Below are 15,255 nucleotides of genomic sequence, written 5' to 3' on the forward strand. Positions count from 1 at the left end.
AAGGAACAAAAGTGAAACACCAACTTTCTCTGCCGCTGGTAAGGCTGGGTCAACATTGTGCCACTAGGGGGCACTGAGTACAGGAAAAGATTCTTGGTGGGATTGGATCCCTGGGGCTAAGGGAGAAGGGGGTTGGGAACCTAGACTCCTGGGCCTGAGGGAGGAAGGCACTGGGAATCCAAATTCCTGAATCCCTTCTGCAGCCTATATTTAGGGGGTGAGTTTCTTGGGTCCAAGTTCTAGAAGTTAATTGTCCTGAATGGTTTTCTGTATCCAGTCAGTGAACTTGCAGAGGTTGGTGTAGACGCTTGGCACATAGGGTTGGCCACACTGGACTTGTCCAAAAGACACGAGGCCCTGAAGGGACCCATTGCAGACCAGGGGGCCCCCAGAGTCACCCTGTTGTTGGAGAGAGAGGGAGAATCCAAAACACGGAGAGGTGGAGACAGATTGAAGTCAGAAGGGAACTAGTGACATCAAGAGACTAAGATAGGGAAATAAAAGATAACCGCACACACCTCAGAGGTCCCTTCCAGAGCCCTGACCGTAGGGAATTCTGCTCCCCTAGGTCCCAACAGCCGCTCGATTCTCCTGGGTTTGTTGTTATTCTGTTTTTTTTTTTTTTTTAAATCTCCCCTTATGGCTTGTTTTTCTGTCTCTGACTCCCAGAGTCTCTATGCCTCTCTGCATCTCTTTGCATATTCTGTTTTTCTTTAATCCCCTATTTCTCTTTGCATGTCATCTCTATGAGTCTATCTCTCTGTTTCTCCCTGAGGTATTTCTGTGTGTGTGTGTGTGTGTGTGTGTGTGTGTGTGTGTTTCCCTCCACTATCTCTGTCTCTATTTCTCATTCTCTCTTTGTTTCTCTTTACTCTCATGTTCATTTCTGTTTCTCCATTCATCTCCCCGTGTCTGTTTCTCCCCTGTACCCCTGTGTGTCTCTGTCTCCTTCCCTGCTCCATCCCCCCACCCATCCCCTCGCCTCCTTCCCCTGTCTCCCATCTCTCACCCTGCAGGAGTCCTTCCGGTCCTGTCCTCCACCGGCACAGAACATGCTGGGGTGAAACACGGAGGCATAGAACTCGCTGCAGATCTCCTCGGGCACCACCGAGATGTTTACGCACTGGAGCACTTGGGGCTGCCTGCCTGCGACGCAGAGCCCGGGGTCAGCCCCTCTGGCCGGGAGGAGAACCCCTCAGAGAGGGCGGACACACGCACACTCGTGAGCTCACCATTCATCAGCTGACCCCAGCCAGAAACGAGGCAAGAATCCCCAGCGGTCGGGCACTGGGAGGCGATGCTGATGTTCTGGATGGCATCCGACCCGGGCACCGACTCTTTCAACTTGATAAGCATGAGGTCGTTGGCGATAAAAGGTTTGTTGTATTCTGGGTGCTGTATGGAGAAGTTGGCCTCCATCATCAGGCTGCCTGGTTCTTGGCTGGCCTCAAGACTGTGCAGTCCCAGACCGATGGTGTAGGACCTGAGGGCCATGGGGGACGGATTAGTTTTGTGGCAACACCGTTATCTCCACAACCCCATCTCCCCACCCCCCCACCTTTATCCCAACCCCATCCTCCTCGCTAAGCGCGGCGCCTGGAGCTACCCATCTGTGATCTCAAATCCTCGCCCACACACCCAATTTATCCAGCGACAAGAATTTGTCTTAACTCACTGGTGACTCAGCAGCTGAGCTGGGATTTCGCTCTTGGGCTGCCTGAGTCTTTCCAAAGCCAACAGCCCCCACTTCCCTTGCAGAGTCTTGCTTTACAGAGATTTCCGCTCTCAGCACCGAGGCTGAGCTAAAGTTACTTCCAGGCACCCCTCCTCCCCACCCCCGCCACTCCATCCACCCTGCCCCGGGCCCTTGCCTCCGCCCCCACCCAGGCTGGCACTCACTTCTGGAAACAGTGTGCGGCTGACAGCACCCATTGCGGATGCACCAGGACGCCCCCGCAGAAAAATTCGTCTTCCGTGAACAGCGCCGCCTGCCAGGGCTGCGAGTGCGGGATGCAGTCCTCGCCGTTTATGATGTGGTTGCCGCCACCCGAGGCCTGGGATCCTGAGGGCGGATCAGGGATGGGGGCGGGCTCCGGGTGGAAACCGGGCTCCTGGGCACGTGGCCACGGGCTAGGGGCGTGGTCATGGCTTCAAGGGTCCGGTCAGGACCGGGGATGGTCTCAGGGTGGAAACAGGGCTCCTAAGCGCAGGGATCGATGCGGGGGCGTGGGCCCGGCTGGCGGGCAGGCTCAAAAGGCAGAACTAGAGCTCTTGGGGGCGGGGGTCTCAGTGCAGGGGGGCGTGGCCAGTGCCGCGGGGCGGGGCTGAGGGCGGGGCCAGGACTTCATGGGTGGAGTCAGGGATCCCAGGGGCGGTGTGAGGAGTGCGGAGGCCGGCTCAGGAGGTGGGACTAGACCTCCCGGGGGCGGGGTCCTGGTGCAGGGATTTTCTGGGCCAGATCAGGCTTCCTGGGGTGGGATACGACTCCGGAAGCGGAGATCAGAGTAAAGGAGAAGGGTCTGTGTTCCAGGGGAGTTTCAGCTTTGAGCCAGTCACACCCATCTCCAAGACCCACCTGCCATCTCCTCTGTCTCTCCCTCCCCCCGCCCCCCCCCCCGCTCCCCCAACAAGTGCCACACCAGCCTCGTGCAGTACCCGGGGCCACAGTCCCCTGGCGTAAGCAGAGCCCCTCATATAGGGTGTAGAGACAAGGATGACGCAGCCAGACGCTCAAGGAAGCAGAGTCACTCCCTCCCCGGCTCAGCCTCCTCCACAGTCGCACCAGCGACAAGCCGGCTCACACAGAAACCCCGGGGCGACGTGGGCCCCTGGGAGTCCGTGGATCAGAGACCCAGGAAGTAGGCACAGGTTTCCGGCAATGGGCGACTCTCCCAGAAGCACGACCTCCCTGTCAGCGGCACCCTGGGCTTCCCGTGTCCTCACAGCATCATCCACCGTTGTCATTCCGCAGCATATTCAGAGGCCCAGACCGTCTGACCTTCACCCAGTAACACAGTGACTCTCACGGGTTTGACCACACAGCCCATCACACCGTGTCACACACAGAGGTGTGCAAACCACACACACACACACACACACACACACACACACACACAGAGTACACCAGTGGCACACACAGAAACTCCCTATGATACAAGGAATCCCATGTGTGTAACCAGAGAGCGACGGTCCCCGTTCTGTCACACAGGCAGCTTTAGTCATACCCAGGAGGACACTGAGTCATGCCTGCACAGTGACAAACACTGTGCCCTCAGGCACAGACAGCCACACCCACAACACACACTCAGATACCTGTGACACCAAGGACGAGGTACCCCAGGAACCAGCCCCAGGGGTTTCCTGCTGTGGTCATCATGTCAGCACCTGGGCACGAGGGTCAGTCTCTGGTGAGTCTGGGGGACTCACAGCCCAAATCTCTCCATCTTTCTCTGTCTCCCTCTCTTACTGTCCCCTTAAGGATATTATTGGTCAGACAAGGACCTATGTATGCCACCCCTGCCCTCCAACACCCGCATCGTGGTTTGGAGATCCCAGCCCAGAGCCCCAGAACCCAGAGAGATTTAGAGAGGGAGAGAGAAACAGGGAGAGAAAAGTGGAAAGGGAGAGAATTAGGTGGAGAGGAAGGGACGGAGGAAGTGTCCCTGTGTCTCTAAACTGGAAGAGTAGGAGCATGGAGACGTGGCGCGCGGGTCGGACTTGGGACCGAGACAGAGCACTTGCGAGAGATAATCAGAGACAGACTGAGAGCCAGAGTCACGGACAGAGATAATTCAGAGACACAGAGAGAGCAGAGTCAGAGAGAGTGATGAAGAGACATTCCTAACTAGAGAGCGCGAGAGACCTTTTTGGAGAGACCTAGAGACCCAGGGTCTGGGGGCTGAGGTTCACAGTGACGCGGCACTGTAGGCAGCCTGCGCCCTTAGGGGCGGTGGGCGGGGCGGGCACCGCGGGGACGCTCACCTCGCTGCCTCTGGGCTCCGGGATCCTGCGCTAGGCTGTGCTCCCGCCTGCTGCCTCCTGAAGGGGCCCCCATGAGACTTATAAGCATCCCCGGCTGGGCTGGCCTGCCCCCTGGGGACACATTCCTGGGGTCAGGTGCTGCAAGTTTCCATCTCAGAGCTCTCGGGGCTGCCCTGGTGTCAGGCTAAGGTCAGGGGGCTCGAGGGGCTGGGAGCAGCGACCCAGAGGGGACTCAGAGCCTCACTTCTTTCTTGGTTCTGTCTCTCATTCCCTCGTATTCGTATTCTCTCCTGTTCTCTTTCATTTGCTCTGTCTCATGTTCTCTTATTTTCCCTCTTACTAAATCTCTCTCTCTCTCTCTCTCTCTCTCTCTCTCTCTCTGTCCCCTGCTGTGCTTCCCCAGCAAACCTTTCTGGGTTCAAATCCAGACTGCATCATGGTTTACCTTTGAAACCCTGGGGTGACTGAATCCCTCTAAGCCTCCATTTTCCCATCTGTAAAACAGGGGCACTGTTATTCCTCGCTCCCCAGATACCTCCGAAGACATAGCGCAGGGAAAGTGCCTTGGCATCGTGTCAGGCATATCGTAGGTGCCTAGTAAGTGGGAGTAAGACGAAGCCCTCGCTCGGTAAAGAGCAATTGCACACCTGCCATGCTCTGAGCTCCTGCTGTCCCAACGTGAGACGCAGGACGGAGCAAGCAAATTCTGGTGCTCACGGGGCTCACATCCTAGTGGGGGAGACAGACAAGCAGAAAAAGTGCAAGGCAATATCTGGCAGTCGTGTGTGTGCAGAGAACACAGGTGACCGTAGAGTGACGGGGGCGGGGGCGGGGGACCTTCTGCGGACAAGATGATGGTTGGGGAGACAGAAGAAGGGACATTTAGGTTGACAGCCGCCATGCCATGTGGGCCTTGCAGGAAAAAGAGAGAACTCGGGGTATGCGAGGCAGAGCAAGGAGAAGGAACGGGGCAGATGATGCAGGGGTGTAAATGCTGGGGAAGAAATTTGGGTTTATTTTAAGGGCAATAGGTTTTAAGCACAGGGGTAGAAGGGAGTGACACGATCTTATTTACTTTTTTTTTTTAATTTTTTTTTCAACGTTTATTTATTTTTGGGACAGAGAGAGACAGAGCATGAACGGGGGAGGGGCAGAGAGAGAGGGAGACACAGAATCGGAAACAGGCTCCAGGCTCTGAGCCATCAGCCCAGAGCCTGACGCGGGGCTCGAACTCCCGGACCGCGAGATCGTGACCTGGCTGAAGTCAGACGCTTAACCGACTGCGCCACCCAGGCGCCCCTCTTATTTACTTTTAAGACACATCCTGCGTGGAGAAGAATGACCGTAGGGTGAGAAGGGAGCAGACACCGACACGAAGGCGGAAGGTGACAGCAGCCCAGGTGGGCGATGCTGTGGTCCAGGGAGAAGAGGAATGAATGGGCGCAGGGCTCATCCCGGAGGTAGAGTCAACATGCTGACCGACAGGTGGGAAATGGGCAGGGAGGGGACGGAGGCGCCAACGGTGTCTCCGAGGCTTGGTCTGACCACTTGTGGTGCCGTTTGTGGAAGCGGGCAAGGAGGTGTGGAGGCAAGGGCTGAGCCGGGGGTGCCTGTCGGGAGCCAAGCGGTTGGATGCATGGGCAGGCAGAGGTCAGCGCTGGCGAGAAGCAGTGGGGAGTCATAGCGGAGAAGTGGTGTTTAGAGCCATGGGGTTGTGTGAGATCACCTAAGGAGCAGGTGCGGACAGCACTGATGAGGGGTTGGGCAACAGATGGTGGTGGTGATGAAGCATGAATGTCTGCGCTTCTCTCTGTCTCTCTGACCCTGTCGCTTGCTTTTTCTTGGTGCCTGTCTGGTCCTCTAGCTCTGTCTCCGGTTATCTGCTTGTGTTCAGTCTCCTGGTGGCACACAGTCTTACTGGGCACAGACAGAACTGGAGCCTGCTCCACCCTGGAGAGCCACAGGAAACGTATCCTGACCGCATGCACAACGGCAGGATGGCTGTGGGCTGTAGGGACCACCACGGGGGGCATGTCCCAGCCCCTCTGCAGCAACAGGGTTTGAGAGGGACCTCCGCACATACCAAAGGAGCAGAAGTTAAGATGGAACCCCACGCACCAAAGGCCTGGACACTCCCCCCCCCCCATTTTTCTAGCACCAACCAAGTTGAGTTTTCTGTCGCTACCTTGCAGGGGAGGACAGGAGACCCCAGAAGTGACCGAGACATTTCCTGCCAGGTGGATTTCGATCTGCCTGGGTTTTAGATCCGCTTCACTCAACACAGCAGCCACCAGCCACAGGTGGCTATTGAGCACTTGAAACGTGACAAGTGCGGTAGGGCAACGAACTTTGAACTGTTATTCAATTTTAACTAGTGTATTTGTTTTTGTTAATGTTTATCTCTTTTTGAGAGAGAGACAGAGACAGAGTGTGAGTGGGGGAGGGGCAGAGTGAGAGGGAGACCCAGAATCTGAAGCAGGGTCCGGGCTCTGAGCTGTCAGCACAGAGCCTGACGCGGGGCTCAGACCCACAAACGGTGAGATCACGACCTGAGCCAAAGGCAGACGCTTAGCCAACTGAGCCACCCAGACGCCCCCAAATTTTAACTAATTTAAGTGTAAGCCTTGAATCCTGATTCAGTTTTTGAAAAGGTCTTAAGCACATCTGGAACCATCTGGCTACAAGAATCTACTGTTTCAAATCTAAGTTTTATAGGCTCTGCGTAGACATCAATTATTTCTAAATTTTTTTTAAATGTATTTTTGAGACAGAGAGAGACAGAGCATGAGCGGGGAGGGGCAGAGAGAGAGGGAGACACAGAATCCGAAACAGGCTCCAGGCTCTGAGCTGTCAGCACAGAGCCCGATGCGGGGCTCGAACTCAAACCGTGAGACCATGACCTGAGCTGAAGTCGGACGCTTAACCGACTGAGCCACCCAGGCGCCCCGACATCAATTATTTCTGATGAAAACTTAGTATTTGGATGGGGATGCTGTTGCAGGTGTAATGTATTCAGTGGATTTTGAAGAGTTGGTATAAAAGATTGTAAACTATCTTATTAATTTTGTATTGATTACATGTTGGAATGATCATAATTTGGATACGTTGGGTTAAGATAAAAATATTACTGGGACGCCTGAGTGGCTCATTCAGTTGAGCATCTGACTCTTGATTTCTGCTCAGGTCATGATCCCAGGGTCATGCAATCAAGCCTCGCATCAGGCTTTGCACTGAGCATAGAGTCTGCTTAAGATTCTCTCCGTTTCCCCCCCCACCCCTCTCCCCTGCTCGCACTCTCTCTCTCTAAATTCAAAAAAATATATATTACTAAAATTAAACTTTTGCTTGCTTTTTTCCCCCCTTTTAGAATGTGACCACTAGAAAATTTTAAATTACATATTTGGTTCATGTTCTATTTTGATTGGACAGGGCTGATTTGGAGAACATAGGAACCAAATCAAATAGATCAAAGCTTAAGTGGTATTAAGTGATTTTTTAAATTTTTTATTACTTTTTAATGTTTGTTTATATTTGAAAGAGAGAAAGGCAGAGAGGCAGAGAAAGGTGGAGACAGAATCCAAAGCAGGCTCCAGGCTCTGAGCTGTCAGTACAGAGCCCAATGTGGGGCTCGAACTCATGAGTTGTGAGATCAGATCATGACCAGAGCTGAAATTGGACGCTCCACCGACTCAACCACCTAGGCACCCTGGTATTAAATGATCTTAAGTGGAAACTGCCAGAAGCACTTTGTAAACTGGTTGTGGAGGTAGGGGAGGGGACACAGTGACATTGCCCTCCCCCCCCCCCCGGTTTCTCTTGGTCCCCAGAAGAGTCACTGATCTCTAATAAAAAGTTCTATAAACAGCAGATCCTTGACTGGGCTGATCTACAATGGCGCTCAGCTGTAAAAGAAAACTATTTAACGTGCAAACTTGGTCTAAAAGACTTGTGATCACACTCAGAGTAGAAGCTAGACTTTTCACCATGATGCAAAGGCCCACACATGTTCTGTCCCCCTTTGTTCTTGCTTTGACTTCATCTTCCTCCCTCTCCCCCTTGCCCATTCCAGCCACACCTGCCTCCTTGCTGCTTTTTAGATATGTAAATCATGTCCCCACCTCAGGACCTTTGCACTCGCTGCTGGCTGCTGCTTCTACCCAGAATGCTCTTTGTCCACCTATCTACCTGTCTCTGCCCTTATTCAAGTTTCTTCTTAAATATCCCCTCCCCAGAGGATCCTTCCCTGACGGCCCCGTGTCTCGAGTGGCCCCATTTCTTTATCCTTATTAACAGTATATATGCCCTGATTATCAGTATAAAACTTATCTATATATAAATCTATGTCAATTTCTTATTGCTGCTGTAACGAAACATCCCAAATTTACTGGCTTAAAACAACACTGACTTATTCTCTTACAGTTCAGAAGGCCAGAAGTCCAAAGGCAGTCTCACTGGACTGGTTCCTTCTGGAGGCTCTAAGGGTGACTCCATTTCCTTGTCTTTTCAGCTTCTGGAGGCACCTGCATTCCTTAGCCCTTCTTGCCTCTTGCCTCTCTCTTGTAAGAACCTTTGTGGTTTCATTGTGCCCAGCAGCATAACCCGGGGTAACTGCCCCATCTCGAGATCTTTAATCAGACCTGCAAAGTCCCCAAGTAAGATCGCATATTCACAGGACACCCTTGTGATGGGGATTATTTTATCTGCCGCAAAATCACATGATGCATTAATGTTTCACCTGTTCATGGTGTCTGTCTCCTCCACTGGAACACAAGCTCCTCCATGAGGATAAAACATCCCTGCCAAGGTCACCATTGTATCCCCAGGGCCAAGAACAATGCCTGGCGTGTGGTAGGTTGTTAGTAAAGATTCGCTGAGTGAACAAATGCCCTCGAGGAGGGAAGAATTAACGTCCTTACCAACAAATTGATTTACAGTCACAGAAACAATTTCCCAGCTGATTGCACACTGATGAAGAGACAGCTTCTCAAGGTTCAAATCTCAGGTCTGCCATTCACTAGGTCAGTGACCGTGGGCAAGTTACCAAGTCTCTCTGTGCCTCTGTTTCTCATCTGTGAAATGGGAATAAATGTATTACTTGTCTCATGGAATATTGAGAACATTCACTTAGTTAATACCTGTAAAGCAGTTGGTGCGGAGTCTGGTGCACGTGGGAAGTACTTTGTAAGAATTCACTTTTGTTATTAATATTAATATTACTTTGCAAACACCTGAAACAGTGTTTCACGAGATGTGATGCTAACCTAACGTGAGACTCAGATTTCAATTCTTTTGACTCAATAGCCAGAAGTGGGATTCCTGATCATATAGTAATTCTACTTTTAATTTTTTAAAAATTTTTTTAAACGTTTATTTATTTTTGAGACAGAGAGAGACAGAGCATGAACGGGGGAGGGGCAGAGAGAGAGGGAGACACAGAATCGGAAACAGGCTCCAGGCTCCGAGCCATCAGCCCAGAGCCTGACGTGGGGCTCGAACTCACGGGACCGCGAGATCGTGACCTGGCTGAAGTCGGACGCTTAACCGACTGCGCCACCCAGGCGCCCCGCTACTTTTAATTTTTTGAGAAACCCCCACACTGTTTTCCACAGTGGTAGCACCATTTTGTATACCCACCAACAGTGAACAAGGATTCCAATATCTCCATAGTCTCACCAATGCTCCTTACTTATCTCTGTTGTCGTTGTTGGGTTTTTTTGCTGTTGTGGGTTTAAAATTTTTTTTAAATTTTTATTAATTTTTTTTAACATTTATTTATTTTTTGAGAGACAGAGACAGAGCATGAACAGGGGAGGGGCAGAGAGAGAAGGAGACATAGAATCCAAAACAGGCTCCAGGCTCTGAGCTGTCAGCACAGAGCCCGACACGGGGCTCGAACTCACAAATCGGGAGATCATGACCTGAGCCAAACTTGGACACTTAACTGACTGAGCCATTCAGGCACCCCTTGGATTTTTTTTTTTAATTGCCATCCTAACAGGTGCAAGGTGATACTTCCTTGTGGTTTCGATCTCCGTTTCCCTGGTGATGAGTGGCATCATTGTTTCATACACCTGGTGGTCATTTCTGTGTCGTCTTTGGAGAAATGTCTGTTCGAGTCCTTCACTCATTTTTAAATCCGGTTATCTGGTTTTATAGGGTTTTTTTTGTTTGTTTGTTTGTTTTGCTATTGAATTGAAGGAGTTCCTTATATAGTTTGGATATTAACCCCTTGTTGGTTATATGGTCTGCAAGTATTTTCTCAAACTCCATAGGCCACCTGTCACTGATGGTGGTTCCTTTTGCTGAACAGACACTTTTTAGTTGATGTGATTCAATTTGTCTATTTTTGGCTTATGTTGCTTGTGATTTTGGTGTCATATTCAAGAAATCATTGCCAAGACAAGCCCCCCTATTTTCTTCCAGGAGTTGGACAGTGTTGGGCCTTCTGTTTATATCTCTAATCCATTTTCAAAAAATTAAAAAAAATGTTTATTTACTTTTGGGAGGTGGGGGAGAAGGACAGAGAGAGAGAGAGGGAGACACAGAAACCAAAGCAGGCTCCAGGCTCCGAGCAGTAAGCACAGAGCCCAACGTGGGGCTCGAACTCACAAGCAGCGAGATCATGACCTGAGCCGAAGTTGGACACTTAAGTGACTGAGCCTCCCAGGCGCCCTCTTTAATCCATTTTGAGTTGATTTTTGTGTAGGGTGTAAGACAGGGATCCAGTTTCATTTTTTTGCATGTGGATATCCAGTTTTCCCCACGCCATTTGTGGGAGAGGCTGTCCTTTTCCCATTCTGTATTCTTGGCACCCTTGTCTAAGATCAGTTGACCACATATGTGTGGGTTTATTCCGGGCTCTCTATTCTGGGCATTTTTTTTTTTTTCAGTTGGCCACCAACATTGACAGATCAGGAAATTTCAGGCTTCTCTTGGAAAGTCAATATCGTGTCTGCATGCCCACGGTCATGATCCACCAGCAGCAGGTTCTGAGTGGCCACTGTCCTGGGGACAGCTTGCCCGTTTTCTGGCCCACACCCGGCGGTTTCCTTCATTTTCGTTACCTGCCTGGCCCCAGGAAGCAGCAGAGTTCGTGACCCCAATGGAGGAAAAAAGTGGACACAAATACAGAAAGACTCAGGCACAAAGAGACAAGAGATAAAGTAAACCAGAAAAAAAACAACAATAATCGTCATACACTGTCATAGAGCACCTACATATAAACTTACTTATAGGCTATACAAACAGTATTTATTTTGTTCCGGGCACTGCTCCAGGTTCTTCACAAACGTTAACTGGCTCAATCTCCTCAATATCCTATGAAATCGGATCTATTATCCCCCCCTCCCCCCACCGTACAGATGAAAAATGAGGCACGGAGAAGCTAATAGCTGTTCACCTGTCGACCAAGTTGATTACGTGGTAGAACTGAGATCTGAACCCTCATCCCTACATCACCCACCCTGTGTGAGCCTAACCACTAGGCAACACTGCCCCCTTGTGGATTTGGAGGCACACACGGAAAGAATAAGAGGTTGAAGGGGTGAGGCACAAAGGAAAGATTCCCAAGTTCTCCTGGGTGGGGGACTGTGGGTCTCAGCACCCAGTTCTGGTGCTAGATGGGGACAGAGGTGCAAGCAAACTCCTTGCAGACAGGGGGAGGGAGCCACCTGAACCTTGCCCTTGGCGAGCTCAAGTCCTGATCTTGATTGATCTTGGGTCTCTCAGGTTCTACAGGGAAAGGCAGGGAGTGTGGCCTGTGGGGTCAGACCCGCTCCGGTGAGACCCTGGGCAAGAGACTAAGTATTTCTTTTTTTTTTTTTTTAAATTTTTTTTTAACGTTTATTTATTTTTGAGACAGAGAGAGACAGAGCATGAACAGGGGAGGGGCAGAGAGAGAGAGGGAGACACAGAATCAGAAGCAGGCTCCAGGCTCTGAGCCATCAGCCCAGAGCCCGACGCAGGGCTCGAACTCACAGACCGTGAGATCGTGACCTGAGCTGAAGTCGACGCTTAACCGACTGAGCCACCCAGGCGCCCCAAGACTAAGTATTTCTACCTCAGAGCTCAGCCACTGTTATTTCCAAGTATTGCTACCAATGTAATGATTTAATAAGTTGGAGAAATTACCATCATGTCTGTTTATTCGTGAGTCGTGGTGACCCTGGTTGTCTTCCAGAACTATCTCCTCTGTGCACCCAGACACCCACCTAAGATCATGATAATAACAATAGTAATAATATAATAAATAGCTCACATGCCTTGAGCAATTATAGTCACTGTTTTACTTGTGTCGTTGTAATTAATCTAGTGGGATAAAATCATGAACCTGTCTTTTTAACAAAACTACAGGGACACCTGGGTGGCTCAGTCAGTTAAGTGTTCAACTCTTGATCTCCATTTAGGTTATGATCTCATGGTTTCGTGGGTTCGATCCCCATGTAGGGCTGTGCCCTGAGAGCACAGAGTCTGCTTGGGATTCTCTCTCCCCATCTCTCTCGGCCCCTCCCACACTCTCACTATCTCTCTCTCTCTCTCTCTCAAAATAAGAAATAAAACTTAAAAATTAAAAAAAAAAGAAAACAACAACAGATAAAGAAATATGACTTTCCCATTAAAAGAAGAAATAATTTTTTTTTCAGTAAAATCCTCTCTGACTAGGTTTGTTAGGATTGCAACAGAGGTGAAAAGAAAGTACCTTTTTGTTTTTACTTACTCAAAGGGGCAATGTTAAGATTATTGGCCAATGTATGCTGAACGCATCCTCTGTAGAACTGCTTGAAGGGCTCTACGTGGATTAACTTGTTTATCTTCCCGTAAACCTTGCTGCTGTTGCTGTCTTCACGATAAACAGGGGAAACTGAGGCCAGAGGACATTAGAATCGTTTCCCAAGTCCACACAGTAAGAAATAGCTAGGTTTGAACTCAGAGAGACTTGCATGAGAATCTGTGTGTGTGTGTGTGTGTGTGTGTGTGTGTAATATCATCCTACCCAAGTATTTGAATAGTATTTGTACTATTCCACGTGGTAATTGTACTATTTCCACATGGTTCAAAAATAAAGTATGTTTATAAAAAAAGGTACACAGTGACAAATCATGACCATATCCGCCTTCTATCCTGTCCTCACCTCTTACTCAAAACATAACAAGTAGAATATGTTACTTGGGTCATCTTCAAAGGTTTCGTTGCACATAAACAGGCAAATGCAAAGATGTGTTTTTATTTTTCTCTTGCCTTTCGCCACCGGGCTGGGCTCCTAACAAAGTAAGGCGTCTCCTGGTGTTCAGAACACTTGGTTAATTATTTTTTCCTGTTATAAGCATGGAAACTTTGCAATGCCTGGTGAGTTTCAAGGTTTGTGAAACACTGTTTAGATAATTACCTAAGTTGTAAGACAATGGCTGGTGTGAAAATTACAGATGAATCATAATTATATCTATGCCTATAAAGCCTTCTGCTGGGAAGTCTTTCAGTCTGGGGGAATTTAGTGGGAGGCATTTTTTTCCCCTCCTCAAGGGATCTTGTTATTAATTTTGTGGGGCTTACAGCTGGCCAGGAAAAAAAAAAATTGAAAAGAAAACAAGACCAGATGAAAGATGCACATAGGGAGATCTATGGCCGCGATGATTAATGTTCGTTGAGCGCTTTCAATGTGCCAGAAACGTTTTTTTATTCTAATGTTTTATTCTGAAATAGTTCAAGACTCACAAAGAGTTGCCAAGTGGTACAGAGAATTCTCACCCAGTTTCCCTCAGTCACATCTTTCATGACCACAAAACTTTGTCAAAACCAGAAAACTGGGTTTGCTACAATAGTAGTCTGCTACAGATCTTAGTTGAATTTCATCATTTTTATATCTCTTTCTCTGTCTTTCCCATCACCACCATCAGGATTCACAACTGTTGCATCATCAGGAAGAAAGTGTCTTGTGTTATCCCTTAAAGAACCACACCCACCCCTCACCCTCAAGCCCTGACAACCACTGGTCTGTTCTCTGTCACTCTAATTCTGTGACTTTGAGAATGGGATATAAACGGGATCATACAGTATGAAATGCTGTGAAGTTGGGTTTTCCCCACTCATCATAATGTCCTCGAGGATGTAGTCACTTACATGCACAAAAGCCTGAAGTTTGTAGGTTCTGTTAGTATTCTTATTTGCAGATGGGAAAACTGAGAGCAGAGAAGTGAAGTGAGCTGTCCCAGGACACACAGCAGTTAAGTGTTAAAGCTGAGATTTGAACCCAGGCAGCCTGACTCCAGGGACATTCATAGAAACAAAATAAAACAACCCACCCAACTTAGTATTAATGAGCTTGATACCTTCTTTTCCTTTTTATATAATCAAAGACCCCCCATCACACTTATAGATATATAATCAAAATAATTGATGGCAGGGTCTGGAAGAGATATTTGCACACTCGTGTTCATAGCAGCATTTATGGATAACAGACAGAACATGAAAATAACCCAAGTGTCCACTGACAAATGAATTGGATAAACAAAATGTGATGTCTCCATAAAATGGATTATCATTCAGCCTTAAAAAGGAAGAATCTGCTGTCACATGCTACAACAGGGATGAATCTTGAGAACATTATGTGAAGGGAGAGAAGCCAGTCACGAAAATACAAGTACTTGTATGATACTTCTTGTAGGAAGTATCTAAAATAGTCGAATTCAAACAGACTAAATAGAACGGTGGTTTCCTGGGGAAGGCGCCCGGGGAGGGGGAATGGGGAGTTAAATATGTAATGGGTTACAAAGTTTCAGTTTTGCAAGATGAAAAGTTCTGGGGACCTGTTGTACAACAAGGTGAATATACTCAACACTACTGAGCTGTACATTTAAAAATGGATACAATGGTAAATTTCATGTTTTTTTTTTTTTTTTTTTTTTTTTTTTTTTTTTTTTTTTTTTTTTTTACAATTAAAAGTAAAATGTTGAAAAAGACTCCCTTATGGGTGCCTGGGTGGCTCAGCCAGTTGAGTATCTGACTTCGGCTCAGGTCATGATCTCCTGGTTCATGAATTCGAGCCCCACGTCAGGCTCTGTGCTGACAGCTCAGAGCCTGGAACCTGCTTCAGATTCTGTGTGTGTGTGTGTCTCTCTCTCTGAGCCTCCCCCGCTCATTCTGTCTCTCTGTTTCTCTCTCCAAAATAAATAAATGTTGAAAAAAATGAAAAGACTCCCTTAATGCTGAGTTGCTTACAAAGTTATTGACAAACCATTCAGTCAGTTGCATAAGTTACAAAACAATGACTAAGTGTGA

At 48.7% G+C, this 15,255-nt stretch overlaps 1 protein-coding gene across 1 annotated transcript; it reads right to left on the reverse strand.

Moving 5' to 3' along the window:
- KLK4 (kallikrein related peptidase 4) lies at nucleotides 1-2,231 on the reverse strand. Its single transcript, XM_047835027.1, has 4 exons — nucleotides 1,900-2,231; nucleotides 1,233-1,483; nucleotides 1,010-1,146; nucleotides 1-399 (listed from the first exon to the last, which is right to left on the reverse strand). Exons 2-4 carry the CDS (start codon nucleotides 1,420-1,422, stop codon nucleotides 247-249), a joined length of 480 nt encoding a protein of 159 aa, XP_047690983.1. The 5' UTR covers nucleotides 1,423-1,483; nucleotides 1,900-2,231; the 3' UTR covers nucleotides 1-246.
- Between the last annotated feature and the right edge of the window lie 13,024 nt (nucleotides 2,232-15,255).

Source organism: Prionailurus viverrinus, chromosome E2 (assembly GCF_022837055.1).
Source record: "Prionailurus viverrinus isolate Anna chromosome E2, UM_Priviv_1.0, whole genome shotgun sequence".
NCBI lineage: Eukaryota > Metazoa > Chordata > Mammalia > Carnivora > Felidae > Prionailurus > Prionailurus viverrinus.